The 15,151-nt window shown below is 25.9% G+C and overlaps 1 protein-coding gene across 7 annotated transcripts; it reads right to left on the reverse strand.

Moving 5' to 3' along the window:
* Nucleotides 1-903: 903 nt before the first annotated feature.
* On the reverse strand, nucleotides 904-13,928 carry LOC126909381 (uncharacterized). 7 transcript variants are annotated; one of them, XM_050691801.1, is made up of 5 exons: nucleotides 13,778-13,928; nucleotides 11,580-11,874; nucleotides 11,461-11,510; nucleotides 2,259-2,352; nucleotides 904-1,292 (listed from the first exon to the last, which is right to left on the reverse strand). In XM_050691801.1, the coding sequence occupies exons 1-5, from the start codon at nucleotides 13,847-13,849 to the stop codon at nucleotides 1,075-1,077; spliced, it is 729 nt and encodes a 242-aa protein (XP_050547758.1). In that variant the 5' UTR covers nucleotides 13,850-13,928; the 3' UTR covers nucleotides 904-1,074. The 7 variants fall into 7 exon arrangements, with proteins under 7 accessions (XP_050547758.1, XP_050547754.1, XP_050547753.1 ...); XM_050691797.1 differs by lacking the exons at nucleotides 11,461-11,510; nucleotides 11,580-11,874 and adding exons at nucleotides 2,793-3,140; nucleotides 3,373-3,405 and having other exon boundaries at nucleotides 13,778-13,918; XM_050691796.1 differs by lacking the exons at nucleotides 11,461-11,510; nucleotides 11,580-11,874 and adding exons at nucleotides 2,793-3,140; nucleotides 3,373-3,405 and having other exon boundaries at nucleotides 904-1,288; nucleotides 2,255-2,352; nucleotides 13,778-13,918.
* Nucleotides 13,929-15,151: the final 1,223 nt, after the last annotated feature.

Here is a 15,151-nt window from a genome sequence, read left to right on the forward strand (position 1 = left end):
ATTAGTTTTTGCTTTAGGGAAAATTTATTGGTAGACCAACATACACAAAGACATAACATTTGATAATACTCGGATGGATTTTCAATTGAAGAAAACAATATCGGGCATATGGTGACCGTTTCCATCGACGCATTTTAGAAGGCGTTCGCGGAAACTAGTCTCGACTTTTCCAACAAATCTCTATTGATTTCACTAATTTCCTGGCCAACTGAATCTTTCAATTCTTTTAATGTACGAGGATTATTTCCATAGACGCGGGACTTGAGGTACCTCATAAAAAGAAATAACACATGGACATGTTCGGGGACCGAGGAAGCCATAAAACGTCCCCTAAACTTGAAATTGAAAGGTTGGCAAATAAGGGACGAGAACAGGGCATGGATGCCCTGGCGGTGTGTGCCGTGGCTCCATCTAGCTGAAACCACAAACGGTCACGGTCAATACGTCTTCTTTCTAACTCGTTGATAAAGAAGGCGTTTACCATATTAACGTAACGTTACTGTAACAGTAACCGCATTTTCCTCAAACAAATAGGGACCTATCAATCCGAAGGATGTTCACCCATCGTAAGTATGTGTTCCGCGTGGGAACAGAGTCATTTCGATTAATACCGCCGAATCGACTTCGGAACTCGCGCTGAACCGAAACCACTGACTCCGCTACTCTTCGCAAAGCAATAGTACGCGAAAACGCGTTGGTCTAACGTCCACCGCTCCATAGTAGCAATTGAAATTGAAATGCTTTGAGTCAAGGCACTGAATGTAGTCTGACGCATACCCTTCCCTTCTCTAATGGCCGAGTACTACCTGTCCTAAAAACGTTCGCTCTTTGTGCCGCACGCTGTACTTTTTATACTATATTATGATATGCAGACATTTCAATTAAACAAGGTAAATATTTAAATAAATACAGACAACATTTTGTTGGAGATTTGGTAAAATATAATACTAAATTAAATTCAAATTTATTTTTAATTATTCAAGTATACATAGGTAAATTAGCTGTAATTATTATTATTTGTAATTATCTATAATTACTATTCCAAGCATTTTCATTTACAATAAAAAATTTTTATTAAGCAACATCTTCTACAGCATAATAAGCACATCCTAGAAATGGTTCAGCAATATACAAACACTTTTCATTCTTCATATCAAGATTTTCAAGATTAGGCCAATTTTTATGATATAATGTCCATTTATTCATTGCTATCGGTCCATCTCTATAGACATAAATGCAAACATCTAAAGCGTACGCTGCGATAAACAGTTCTACATCTGTACCTATTCTATCTAAAAAATACAAATTTAAACTTATGTCAAATATAGTTTTTTTGGAAAACTAATATTATGGCCAGAGGAAACCATTATTTTGAACATGAAATTTTACAAGAGTAAATATCAATTTTTATGTAAAAAGCTTTAGTTTATGCAATAAACTAAAATATGATTTTCCTGTAATTTTTAGGGTAATTAAAATTATTTTATCCTTGAGTTACAACATTTAAAAAACTGTTTAAATTATGCGTTGAACTTATTGGTTATTTTAATAAAAAATAAACTATTACAATGATGAAAAAGAAGAATATTTCAGTAATATTAGTCTAATTTTAATGTAATTATTTCATTCAAATTCATTAATTATGAAAATATAATATTACTTTGTGACATAATTATGTTAATATAATATTATCGTTTAATATGATAATAAATACCAAATAATATTATCTATTCGTTATCATAAGGTTTTTTTTTTTTTTTAATTTAGAAATTTTTTTTTCAAAAATCATGTTTTAATAGGAAAATATTTGTTGACTACGTCTAATGTTTTATTTTTACCTTTCTCATGGCCCGATTGCGCCCACAGTAATAATTGATAGATAAATATGATGCAAATCAACAAATATCATAACAAAATTAATAAGTGATAAAATATAACAAGTAATAATCAATTGATATTTTGAATGCTGTGAATAATGTGAGTAAAAACAAAATTTGAAAAAAGTCTAATAAAATTATATGAAAAAATCACAATGAAATCTTGGGACGCACTCATATAATACCTTATTGCGAATGCATTTGAGACATCAGAAAAACGTAATTTTACACGTAATCAAGATATCCCCTTTAAATATAGTTTTGATGATGTTTTAATGCCATTATCAATTTAAATAGTTTAAGATGAGCACTAATCTCTCTAAACAATAATTAAATTGATAATAAAATATTTGTTACACGATTTGAATATATTTTACATACTATTTTCATTTATACGTCTAGTTTCTAGGTACTTATTTAATTTATCTTGATCTCCATCAAAAAGATCCCTTAACGGTTTACTCTGCAAGGAATTCTAAAAAAATATTTACGTACCCATAAATTATTGCTTGAAAAATAATAAATGAATATCGTTAGCTTAGTGACAAAACTTCGAAACTACATTTTCTGTGACATTGACTTTTTGATATTAAAATGCAATTTATTTATTATAATTATTTTATGATATAACGTGATCATTATAAGCAATTTTTTTTTTAATTTCATTCTGTATTTTATGATTTTGTGTACTTCAAATAATATTTTAATGGTAATAAAAAAATGTATTATGAATAAAAACTTCTATAAATAAATAAATTGTGTATACACTTAATATCAGATTTGTGCCCCTCCCTAAAAATTACAAATTTGTAGATACGAGTTATTGCTACTAAGGTACTGATATAATAGATATTTATAGCTANCACTGAGGTACTGATATAATAGATATTTATGGCTGCTTATATATTATAGTACCTTATGTATCACATCTCTTATAGTTTCATGGTACTGATCTGTATTACAAAGTAACTGAGATAGAAGTTCGTAAGTAACATTTCCAACGTTATATGGATCTACAGTTGTTGTATCTAAAATGTTCCTGGGTTTAGTTAATATTTTTTGAATATTTTTCGGATATTCTTTAGTTGATTTTTGAAATTTTAAACCTAATTTCTCGCATTTTTTCTTACGCAACGCTGTGTCCATTGGATTATAGAAGTTATGATTGTTTAGCGTTACGTCTTTAAAAACAGATACGTGATCTATGTTAGATTCAAATTTCTTATGGAATATCACTTCTTTAAGAGGTTCATTTCCGCTTATCTAAATATAATCAAATTGTTTGTTTATTGTCATACTATTTATTTTATAATTAATGATTTTTAATATGAAATTGACTGTAAATTTAATATCAAAGTTTATATTTATACAGTCTCCAAAAAAATATAATTTAAATATATGAACACTATTTTCTCAAAAATGATAAATGAGCAAACTATTAATTTTTTAAAATAATGGTTGAATACAAATTTAATTATAATATAAAAAAACTTACCGCTGATTTAATGGATTTAAACACACCTAAACCCTTTAATCATGTTACAAAAATTAATTTAATAAGAAAATAATAAAACTTAAATGGATGCATAATCGTAATTATTATATATGTTATTTATAATTATTGACAGTCAAATATGTTTCAAAGATTATTTGCAAAACATAAAAGAAACTTAAAATACTAGAAAATTATATGCATTGTAACACATGTCTGAATTTTAATAAAAAAAAAATTAAATTGAACTGATAAACCTTAAAAAATATCAAAGTGTGAAGTTTCTATATTACATCACTTACTTGGATACAATCTAAAAATGTAAAACCGAACAAATAGGTTTGGACACAATTTGGCCATCATCTTTTTTTTAATAATTTTTTATCAATATAAAAATCAATTTTTATTAAGTTTAAAATCACTTTAATAATGTATAAGAAATATTTATTAGTCAGGTCAAATTAAAATACATGCGTCATTTCTACTTACTTTTGAGTTTTCTGCTTTCAGTAGAATGATGAACATAAGTACAGAAAAAAAATTGAAAATCTTAATCTCCATTGTAATAGTCAATTTAGTAAATTTTTTTATATTTTTCTTTAAAATATTTTATCAAATACTAAGTGTAATGATTTTTGTACCAAGTGTTTTTTATAGTAAAAATAATTTTATTTTCTGAAATTAAACAAATAAAGTGTTTTCAAATAAATTAAAAAAATAATAATAAATTAAAATATAATTATGACATTTCTGTTTTTTATTTATCTCTCCATATAAAAGAAGAACGAATAATATCTACTTATTTGTCTATCGTCATAAATTAATATTCAGCATGAGTAATAATCATTATTTGAATTACAAAGATCTAATTATAAATTGAACAATAGACATTCGTTAAAAAAAAAAAACCACTACAGGGAGGTCGCGGCACAGTAGTGACGTGGCATAGTTGGATCAAGTATAATGATATCTGACAGTAATTAAAATCACTATCATAAAAAAAGCTCGATGCAAATCTTTAGGTAGTGTTTAATTTAAAAAAATTGGTGTATTATTCCAAAAGCTATATGATCTGCTAGTTCCTTATTAATATTCTGATTAAGATAAAGCATGTCGAATGAAAAAAGGGATTATAAAAAAATATTATTTTTCATAAAAAATTGTGTTGATCCATACACTTTTCAATATGTTATAGCATTATAAAGTTAAAAATATAAAAAAGAATTTTTTTACAAAAATCGTATTTTTTTATTTACTTTTATATCTGTTTTCACTATGAAGACAAAATAAAGTCGACATTTTTTTTTACCATAATAAAATACATTACATTAGCTTTAATTTAAGATATATATAAAAGTGTCAGACTTTCCGTAACAATTTCAAGGGATACAGGTCAATTATTATACAATTTATAATATACACGAATCAAATATACAAAATTAGAATTTAGGAATACAAGGAATATATTAGACAAATATAAAATTTATAGTTACAATAATATTAAAACTAAGAATATTATTATAAACCTAAAATAAACTATTAAATGAAGACAAAATAAAGTCGGAAATCTTTTTTTACCATAATAAAGTACATTACATTAGCTTTAATTTAAGATTATATAAAAGTGTCAGACTTTCCGTAACAATTTCAAAAGTTAAGCTGAAAAAGTTCTACTTTCTATATGCAAAAGTTATGGCAGTTTTATGTAAAAAATATTGAAAAAATGTCGAAAATTAACGATTTATAATTTGAATTTTTTTTTTGACATTTCCCCCATTTACGGTGAACGAAGGAAATTTTTTCAATTTTTAAGGGTAATGTCTTCGACTAGATATGATTTGTGATCTTTTGGCGTATCGTTGAAAGAAATCGGATTGGCAAGAGCTGAGAAAAAGTGGTAACAGGCACAAAACAAAAAAAAACACATAGTAAAACTAAGATCTTCTTATCTTAGCATCGAAGCTAAAATATGAATGTTTCAATGTGTATTGTTAAAAACTATTATTATCCTAATATAATTAAGCAAAAACTCTTTCAATTTTCAGAAAAATTACTGATTTTATAATATTTTGTACAGTAAAGAAATACTTTAGTCATTCTAATATTTTTCAAATTAAGGCTTGTTTGAAGTATTTATAATAAAAAAAACGTTCCAATGTCCACTGTAAATAATCACATAGATTAAATACATGTATTTAAACTATAGTAATCAACTAAGAAAGTCAATAACCATCTTTGGTTGATGTGTTTAATTTTTTTTTAACATGCTTCAAAGACGCATTTAATAACGTTTTATAACAGTGATTTTAGTCACTGTCAGATATCAATCAATACTAATCTGAAAAATGCTTAAATTGCATTATAGTGTATTCCTATTATACATAACTTTTTAACGTATAAAAAATGTTCCCTCATTTTTGTATATTTTATGTATATGTTTATGTATGTTATTTGTATCATAAATGCTACTTTGACGAAGAGGTTGACAGATATTGTATTGTCTACATTCCACTCTCCGCGTGCTATCTAGAATAGATATTTTGATCATTCGAATTTTTGTCTCTTATTAACTTAAATTGTTTTGTTTATTTAAAAAGATTCTTTTAATTAAATTTAATCAAAAATTCATTTTTTTGTGTGTTCAGTCTTCAATGAACTCGTGTATTTTGTTTGAAAAATCAATTATCCAACTTCAATGCAGTATTTGTTGAACAAATTTTTTTTAGTCTTATTACTTTTTGGAAGTTTCTTCCAATAGGTTTGTGTTGACCAGTAGATTATGATTAATTTTTCTCTCAGCAATTTTAATTGAAAATTAATTACTAAAATTATTTTTAACTTATATTAAAATAATATTAAACTGTGTAAGTTTTGCTACAAGTTCTAATATTAGTTATGCTAAGAATTAGTAAGTTTTGGTTATATATAAGTAGCATTAATTTTTTCTTATTTAAAAATTCTGTGTGTCATCTAAAAGTAAAAATATATTAACTTATCGTTAAACAATTTTAATTTTGTGACATGAGTTTTATAATCAATGTTAAATTATAAGTAAAACCATTATAATCTCCAGTGGTGCTCAAAGAAAAGTTAAAAATATTAAGGAGTAAAAAATTATTTATTTAAAGTTCTTTTTCTTTAAAATCTAATATACATTTATTGAAATCAGTTTGATATTTCCTTAAAAAAAATATCTGAATAGCCTTTCCTTTTTTTAATAATAATTAAATTTGTTGGACAATTTTCTCATTGGTTCAGCGAGAAAAAAAATCTTAAATTAAATGAGGGCCTTCTGAGCCAGGCCGACACTGCGAAAATATGATTATTTTGCCAATGTTTTCATCTCGTTAGCTTAACGTGTATCCTGCAAATACAAATGTATTGTTTTATAAATACAAAATGAAGTTTTTTTAAAAATTTGAATTCATTTTATATGTACTTTTTAGAATATGAAAGCATATTCCTAAAAAATAAAAATTAATTTTCAAAATAAAATTACGTAACGTAATGTATTATGTTTTGTAAAAATGTAATTTTATATATATGTCCTATAAAAAAAGTTGTACAGTTTCAATATTACATTATTATATTTGATTTCCATTTAATGAGAAAAAATGAATAATTGTTTGATTATAAATTAACTCTATACGTATATTTGACAAAACTTCAAATAATCATAATGTAAATGAAAAAAAACTCAACCATTATTTAATGAGTTGACTGCATATTTTTAATCGAGTTAGTTAAGTTTAAAACTAATTATCTTAATAGAAGATTTAATTAAGTTTATGATTAATCATAAACTATTGTCCACTGTTAACTTATAACTGCCTTGTGTTTACTTAATATGACTAGAGCGTAGGAGTATTGCAACAAAATATTTGGGAACTCTAATTATATAATTTTTTACCTAATCTAAAAAATATTTCTATACAACAAGATATACAAATTAATTCATTTTCGGTATATTCTATGGCAGAATTTTAGGAGACAAAGCCCCCTCAAGTCTCTCAAATTGCGATAAAATCCAAGCTGGACTGAATTAATTTCGTTGCCCACCTTTGAACATTGAAATGATACGTATTAAATCATATTTTTGTTTGATTTCATATGAGACTAATTGTAATGACAGTTTTAGAGAATGGGATATCGAATATCTTTATAAACACATCTGTTTAATGACGAATCCTATCATCAATGAAACGTACCCCTATATTTTTTAACTAAACTAATTAAATGTTATAATATTTATGTGCTTATAATGTTATAATAAGCATTAATAAGGAGAAGTAAAAAAGATTTTACGTCTGAAAATAGGAATCGCTCTTCTTTCCCCTCCAAAAAAAAAAATTTAAGGGCTCACACCAGTTATGTAATAGGTTGTTTTAGTTCAAAGCCCCCTTTCTTTTACCTTTATGTACCTATTTTATCAAAAGTCGGATACATTTCGGGGATCTTTATTGTAATAATTATTCGTTAATAGACAGTAATCAATTATAACGCTATTTTATTATATTAATTAATATTTATTAATTAGTGATAAGGGATATATTTTTCCATCAGTTATTATATTGCTACGATATTTATCTACTCCGAAATTTGATAATTTTTTAATCGATTTCGCGAATAATCGATATTCGGAGCTAACTTTATTGGAGCAATCAATTAATAGTCCTATTCGAAGTATTCATCGTCGTAGTAAAATCCAAATTTTTGTAACCAGGTATTCGTAGTAATTGTTGTCGGAGTAAATGTATTCGGAGGATTTTTTTACAGTGTCGGAGTAAATGAATGTCGGGGCATCATCAGTTCGTGGCAATCTCCGTATCCCGTTTACTTCCGTCATTTACGTAATATGGTCAAACCATAAGAAAATTATAAAAAAAATCTAAATTTAATTAACTTCAAAATGCTGTATAAACGTAACTATTGAATTAAAATAAGAGTTTTTGGTATCAAGATTTTTCTTTAAAACGTATCTATAAAATGGCTATCATCAAATCTTAAAAAAAATTAAATAAAAAAATTAATATTTAAAATATTTTTTGTAATTGCGATAAATAACATAAAACTTATTTTAAATAGAGTTCTATATTGTAAAAATTGATTTAAAAAAAAAAGTATAAAATGTTATACAGAACATAAGTTATATGAGTTGTCAGTTAGATTTGTGTCCATTCTGTATTTTATTACAAGTTATAACTAAAAAATCTGTTTTATTGATAAAATATAATAATTTAAGATAAAACCAAGTATTTAATTAACAAAATTGCTGTGCGTGTTGTTTTTTATTCCAACTTATCTCGTAGCTCTATTAGTGATTTAATATTATTTTAGATACATAACAAACAACTAACATAAATAAAAATAAAACAAGTATAAAATCTAAACAAATAAAGTCTTAGAAAATGTTTCCTTGATGATAATTTGTTAAAAAGTGACGCGATAAGCTCTTTGTTACGACGTGAGCTTTACCCACTCTGTCACAGATTCGGCCGCACTCTCGGCGAACATTCTAACGCAGCACTACACCTTAAATGCATTTCTAAAATTTTAAACACAAAAATATGACTATTATTTAAGTAATCATTCTGTTTTCATATAATTTTCATATAATTACTCATTATTTTTATCTTAACATAGATTGTTTATTTTTTTTTAATTTTATATGGGTGCGGCAGAGGAATAGGATGTTTTTGAAATAATCATAAAATCATTAGTTTTTGCTTTAGGGAAAATTTATTGGTAGACCAACATACACAAAGACATAACATTTGATAATACTCGGATGGATTTCCAGTTGTGGAAAACAATATCGGGTATATGGTGACCGTTTCCATCGACGCATTTTAGAAGGCGTTCGCGGAAACTAGTCTCGACTTTTCCAACAAATCCTTATTGATTTCACTAATTTCCTGGCCAACTGCATCTTTCAATTCTTTTAATGTACGAGGATTATTTCCATAGACGCGGGACTTGAGGTACCTCATAAAAAGAAATAATACATGGACATGTTCGGGGACCGAGGAAGCCATAATACGTCCCCGAAACTTGAAATTGAAAGGTTGGCAAACAAGGGACGAGAACAGGGCATGGATGCCCTGGCGGTGTGTGCCGTGGCTCCATCTAGCTGAAACCACAAACGGTCACGGTCAATACGTCTTCTTTCTAACTCGTTGATAAAGAAGGCGTTTACCATATTAACGTAACGTTACTGTAACAGTAACCGCATTTTCCTCAAACAAATAGGGACCTATCAATCCGAAGGATGTTCACCCATCGTAAAGCAATCGTACGCGAAAACGCGTTGGTCTAACGTCAACCGCTCCATAGTAGCAATTGAAATTGAAATGCTTTGAGTCAAGGCACTGAATGTAGTCTGACGCACACCCTTCCCTTCTCTAATGGCCGAGTACTACCTGTCCTAAAAACGTTCGCTCTTTGTGCCGCACGCTGTACTTTTTATACTATATTATGATATGCAGACATTTCAATTAAACAAGGTAAATATTTAAATAAATACAGACAACATTTTGTTGGAGATTTGGTAAAATATAATACTGAATTAAATTCAAATTTATTTTTTATTATTCAAGTATACATAGGTAAATAAGCTGTAATTATTATTATTTGTAATTATCTATAATTACTATTGCAAGCATTTTCATTTACAATAAAACATTTTTATTAAGCAACATCTTCTACAGCATAATAATGAAATCCTTCATATGGTTCAACAATATACAAACACTTTTCATTATTCATATCAAGATTTTCAAGATTAGGCCAATTTTTATGATATAATATCCATTTATTCAATGGTCCTTCTCTATAGACATAAATGCAAACATCTAAAGCGTACGCTGCGACAAACAGTTCTACATTTGATCCTATACTATCTAAAAAANTAAACAGTTCTACATCTGTACCTATTATATCTAAAAAATACAAATTTAAACTTATGTCAAATATAGTTTTTTGGAAAACTAATATTATGGACAGAGGAAACCATTATTTTGAACATGAAATGTTACGAGAGTAAATATCAATTTTTATGTAAAAAGCTTTAGTTTATGCAATAAACTAAAATATGATTTTCTTGTAATTTTTAGGGAAATTAATATTATTTTATCCTTGAGTAACAACATTTAAAAAACTGTTTAAATTTTTACCTTTCTCATGGCCCGATTGCGCCCACAGTAATAATTGATAGATAAATATGATGCAAATCAACAAATGCCATAACAAAATTAATAAGTGATAAAATATAACAATTAATAATCAATTGATATTTTGAATACTGTGAATAATGTGAGTAAAAACAAAATTTAAAAAATGTCTAATAAAATTATATGAAAAAATCACAATGAAATCTTGGGACGCACTCATATAATACCTTATTGCGAATGCATTTGAGACATCTGAAAAACGTAATTTTACACGTAATCAAGATATCCCCTTTAAATATAGTTTTGATGATGTTTTAATGCCATTATCAATTTAAAATAGTTTAAGATGAGCACTAATCTCTCTAAACAATAATTAAATTGATAATAAAATATTTGTTACACGATTTGAATATATTTTACATACTATTTTTATTTATACGTCTAGTTTCTAGGTACTTATTTAATTTATCTTGATCTCCATCAAAAAGATTCCTCAACGATTTATTGTTTAAGGAATTCTAAAAAAATATTTACGTAACCATAAATTATTGCTTGAAAAATAATACATGAATATCGTTAGCTTAGTGACAAAACTTCGAAACTACATTTTCTGTGACATTGACTTTTTGATATTAAAATGCAATTTATTTATTATAATTATTTTATGATATAGCGTGATCATTATAAGCAATTTTTTTTTTAATTTCATTCTGTATTTTATGATTTTGTGTACTTCAAATAATATTTTAATGGTAATAAAAAAATGTATTATGAATAAAAACCGCTATAAATAAATAAATTGTGTATACACTTATTATCAGATTTGTGCCCCTCCCTAAAAATTACAAATTTGTAGATACGAGTTATTGCTTCTAAGGTACTGATATCATAGATTTTTATAGCTACTTATATATTATAGTACCTCATGTATCACATTTCTTATAGTTTCATGGTACTGATCTGTATTACAAAGTAACTGAGATAGAAGTTTGTAAATAGCATTTCCAACGTTATTTAGATTTACAGTTGTATTTAAAATTNGTAACTGAGATAGAAGTTTGTAAATAGCATTTCCAACGTTATTTAGATTTACAGTTGTATTTAAAATTTCATTGGGTTTAGTTAATATTTTGTGAATATTTTTCGGATATTCTTTAGTTGATTGTTTAAATTCTAAACCTAATTTCTCGCATTTTTTCTTACGCAACGCTGTGTCCATTGGATTATAAAAGTTATGATTTGTTAGTGTTTTTTGTTCAAAATGAGATGCGTGATCTATGTTAGATTCAAATTTCGTATGGAATATCACTTTTTTAGGAAGTTCATCGCCGATTACCTAAATATAATCAAATTGTTTGTTTATTGTGATACAATTTATTTTATAATTAATGATTTTTAATACGAAATTGACAGTTAATTTAATCTCAAAGTTTATATTTATAGAGTCTCCAAAAAAATTTAATTTAAATATATGAACACTATTTTCTCAAAAATGATAAATGAGCAAACTATTAATTTTTTAAAATAATGGTTGAATACAAATTTAATCATAATATAAAAAAACCCATCACAGGGGGGTCGCAGCACAGTAGTGACGTGGTATAGATGAATCAAGTAAAATGATATCTGACAGTGATTAAAATCACTATAAAAAAAAAACGCTTCAATGCAAGTCTTTAGATAGTGTTTAATTTTAAAAAATTGGTGGATTATTCCAAAAGCTACATGATCTGCTAGTTCATTATTAATATCCTAATTAAGATAAAGTATGTCGAATGAAAAAGGGATTATTAAAAAATATTATTTCTCATAAAAAAATAATGTTGATCCATACACTTTTCAATATGTCATAGCATTATAAAGTTAAAAATGTAAAAAATAAAATCAAGAATTTTCATACAATAATATTATTTGGTAGCCATTTTCACCGTGAAGACAAAATAAAGTCCGAAATTTTTTTTCGCATAATAAAATAAATTACATTAGCTTTAATTTAATATATATATAAAAGAGTCGGACTTTCTGGAACACTTTGAAAAGTTAATTTTTTATGAAGAAGTTGTCATTTTAAATCCCCTCTTGTGGGCAGGTTAAGGGTTAAATTTACGAAAAAAATATACCAAATTAAATTTAATAATATTATGCATCTATATAAAAAAGAATTACATTGATATGTTTATTTTTTAAAAGTTATGGCACTTTTAAGTAAAAAAAATTGAAAAAATTTAGAAAATTAGCGATTTTTAAATTCGTAATTTTTTTGGAGGTTTCCCCCATTTTTGGGGAACGAGGGAATTTTTTTCAATTTTTGAGGGTAATGTCTTCGACTAGATACAATTTGTGATCTTTTGACGTATCGTTGAAAGAAATCGGTTTGGCAAGAGCTGAGAAAAAGTGGTAACAGGCACAAAACAAAAAAAAACAGATAGTAAAACTAAGATCGAAGCTAAAATAAGAATGTTTCAATGTGTATTGTTAAAAACTATTATTATCCTAATATAATTAAGCAAAAACTCATTCAATTTTCAGAAAAATTACTGATTTTATATTTTGTACAGTAAAGAAATACTTTAGTCATTCTAATATTTTTCAAATTAAAGCTTGTAACAGACAAAAAAAAAAAAATTAAAAAAAAAAAANATTTTTCAAATTAAAGCTTGTAACAGACAAAAAAAAAAAAATTAAAAAAAAAAAAACACATCTTAGTATAATCAATACCTTCTCAGCTTCGCATCGAAACTAAAAACTTACCACTGATTTAATGGCTTTAAACATACCTAAACCCTTTAATCATGTTACAAACATTAATTTAATAAGAAAATAATAAAACTTAAATGGATGCATAATCGTAATTATTATATATGTAATTTATAATTATTGACAGTCTCAATATGTTTCAAAGATTATTTGCAAAACATAAAAGAAACTTAAAATACTAGAAAATTATATGCATTGTAACACATGTCTGAATTTTAATAAAAAAAAAATTAAATTGAACTGATAAACCTTAAAAAATATCAAAGTGTGAAGTTTCTATATTACATCACTTACTTGGATACAAGCTAAAAAATGTAAAACCGAACAAACAGGTTTGGACACAATTTGGCCATCATCTTTTTTTTAATAATTTTTTATCAATATAAAAATCAATTTTTATTAAGTTTAAAATCACTTTAATAATGTATAAGAAATATTTATTAGTCAGGTCAAATTAAAATACATGCGTCATTTCTACTTACTTTTGAGTTTTCTGCTTTTAGTAGAATGATGAACATAAGTACAGAAAAAAAATTGAAAATCTTAATCTCCATTGTAATAGTCAATTTAGTAAATTTTTTTATATTTTTCTTTAAAATATTTTATCAAATACTAAGTGTAATGATTTTTGTACCAAGTGTTTTATATAGTAAAAATAATTTTATTTTCTGATATTAAACAAATAAAGTGTTTTAATAAAGTAATAATCATTATTTGAATTACAAAGATCTAATTATAAATTGAACAATAGGCATTCCTTTAAAAAAAAAAAACCAGTACATGGGGTCGCGGCACAGTAGTGACGTGGCATAGTTGGATCAAGTATAATGATATCTGACAGTTATTAAAATCACTATCATAAAAAAAGCTCGATGCAAATCTTTAGGTAGTGTTTAATTTTAAAAAATTGGTGGATTATTCCAAAAGTTACATGATTTGCTATTTCCTTATTTATATCCTAATTAATATAAAGTATGTCGGATGAAAAAGGGATATAAATATTATTTCTCATAAAAAAATTATGTTGATCCATACATTTTTCATAAAGTTATAGCATTATATAGATAAAAATATAAAAAAAAACCCAGCACAGGGGGGTCGCGGCACAGTGGTGACGTGGCATAGTTGATTCAAGTATAATGATATCTGACAGTGATTAAAATCACTATCAAAAATAAACGCTTCGATGCATATCTTTAGATAGTGTTTAATTTTAAAAAAATTGGTGTTTAATTCCAAAAGCTCCTTGATCTGCTGGTTCCTTCATATCTCGATTAAGAGAAAGTATGTCGAATGAAAAAGAGTTTATTAAAAAATATTATTTCTCATAAAAAATTTGTGTGGATCCATAAACTTTTTAATAAGTTATAGCATTATAAAGTTAAATATAATATGAATAATAAAATCAAGAATTTTCACACGAAAATAGCATCTGGTAGCCATTTTCGCCGTGAAGAAAAGTCCAGAGGTCAAATTTTTTTTTTTCAAATTAAAGTATATTACATTAGCTTTAATTTAAGATATATATAAAAGTGTCAGTCCTTCCGGAACATTTTCAAAAGTTATGTTGAAAAAGTAAATTTTTTGTGAAAAAGTTGTCATTTTAAATCCACCCCTGTGGGCAGAAAAAAGGTCAAATTTACAAAAATTATATACCAAATAATAGGTAAAGACATCAAGCATCTATATAAAAAATAATTATATTGATATGTTTATTTTTGAAAAAGTTACAGCTGTTTTTAGTAAAAAAAATTGAAAAAATTTCGAAAATTAGGGATTTTTGAATTTGTAATTTTTTTGGAGGTTTCCCCTAATTACGGGGAACGGGGGAATTTTTTTCAATTTTTGAAGGTAAT

Source organism: Daktulosphaira vitifoliae, unplaced genomic scaffold, assembly GCF_025091365.1.
Source record: "Daktulosphaira vitifoliae isolate Bord-2020 unplaced genomic scaffold, ASM2509136v1 Scaffold_315, whole genome shotgun sequence".
Lineage (NCBI taxonomy): Eukaryota > Metazoa > Arthropoda > Insecta > Hemiptera > Phylloxeridae > Daktulosphaira > Daktulosphaira vitifoliae.

Coding starts and splice junctions, on each gene's coding strand:
- LOC126909381 (XM_050691797.1), bottom strand. CDS start 13,849: ATGGAGATTAAGATTTTCAATTTTTTTTCTGTACTTATGTTCATCATT. Junction 3,406..13,777: donor TAAAAGCAGAAAACTCAAAA/GTAAGTAGAAAT, acceptor ACATGATTAAAG/GGTTTAGGTGTGTTTAAATC. Junction 3,141..3,372: donor TTAAATCCATTAAATCAGCG/GTAAGTTTTTTT, acceptor GATTATATTTAG/ATAAGCGGAAATGAACCTCT.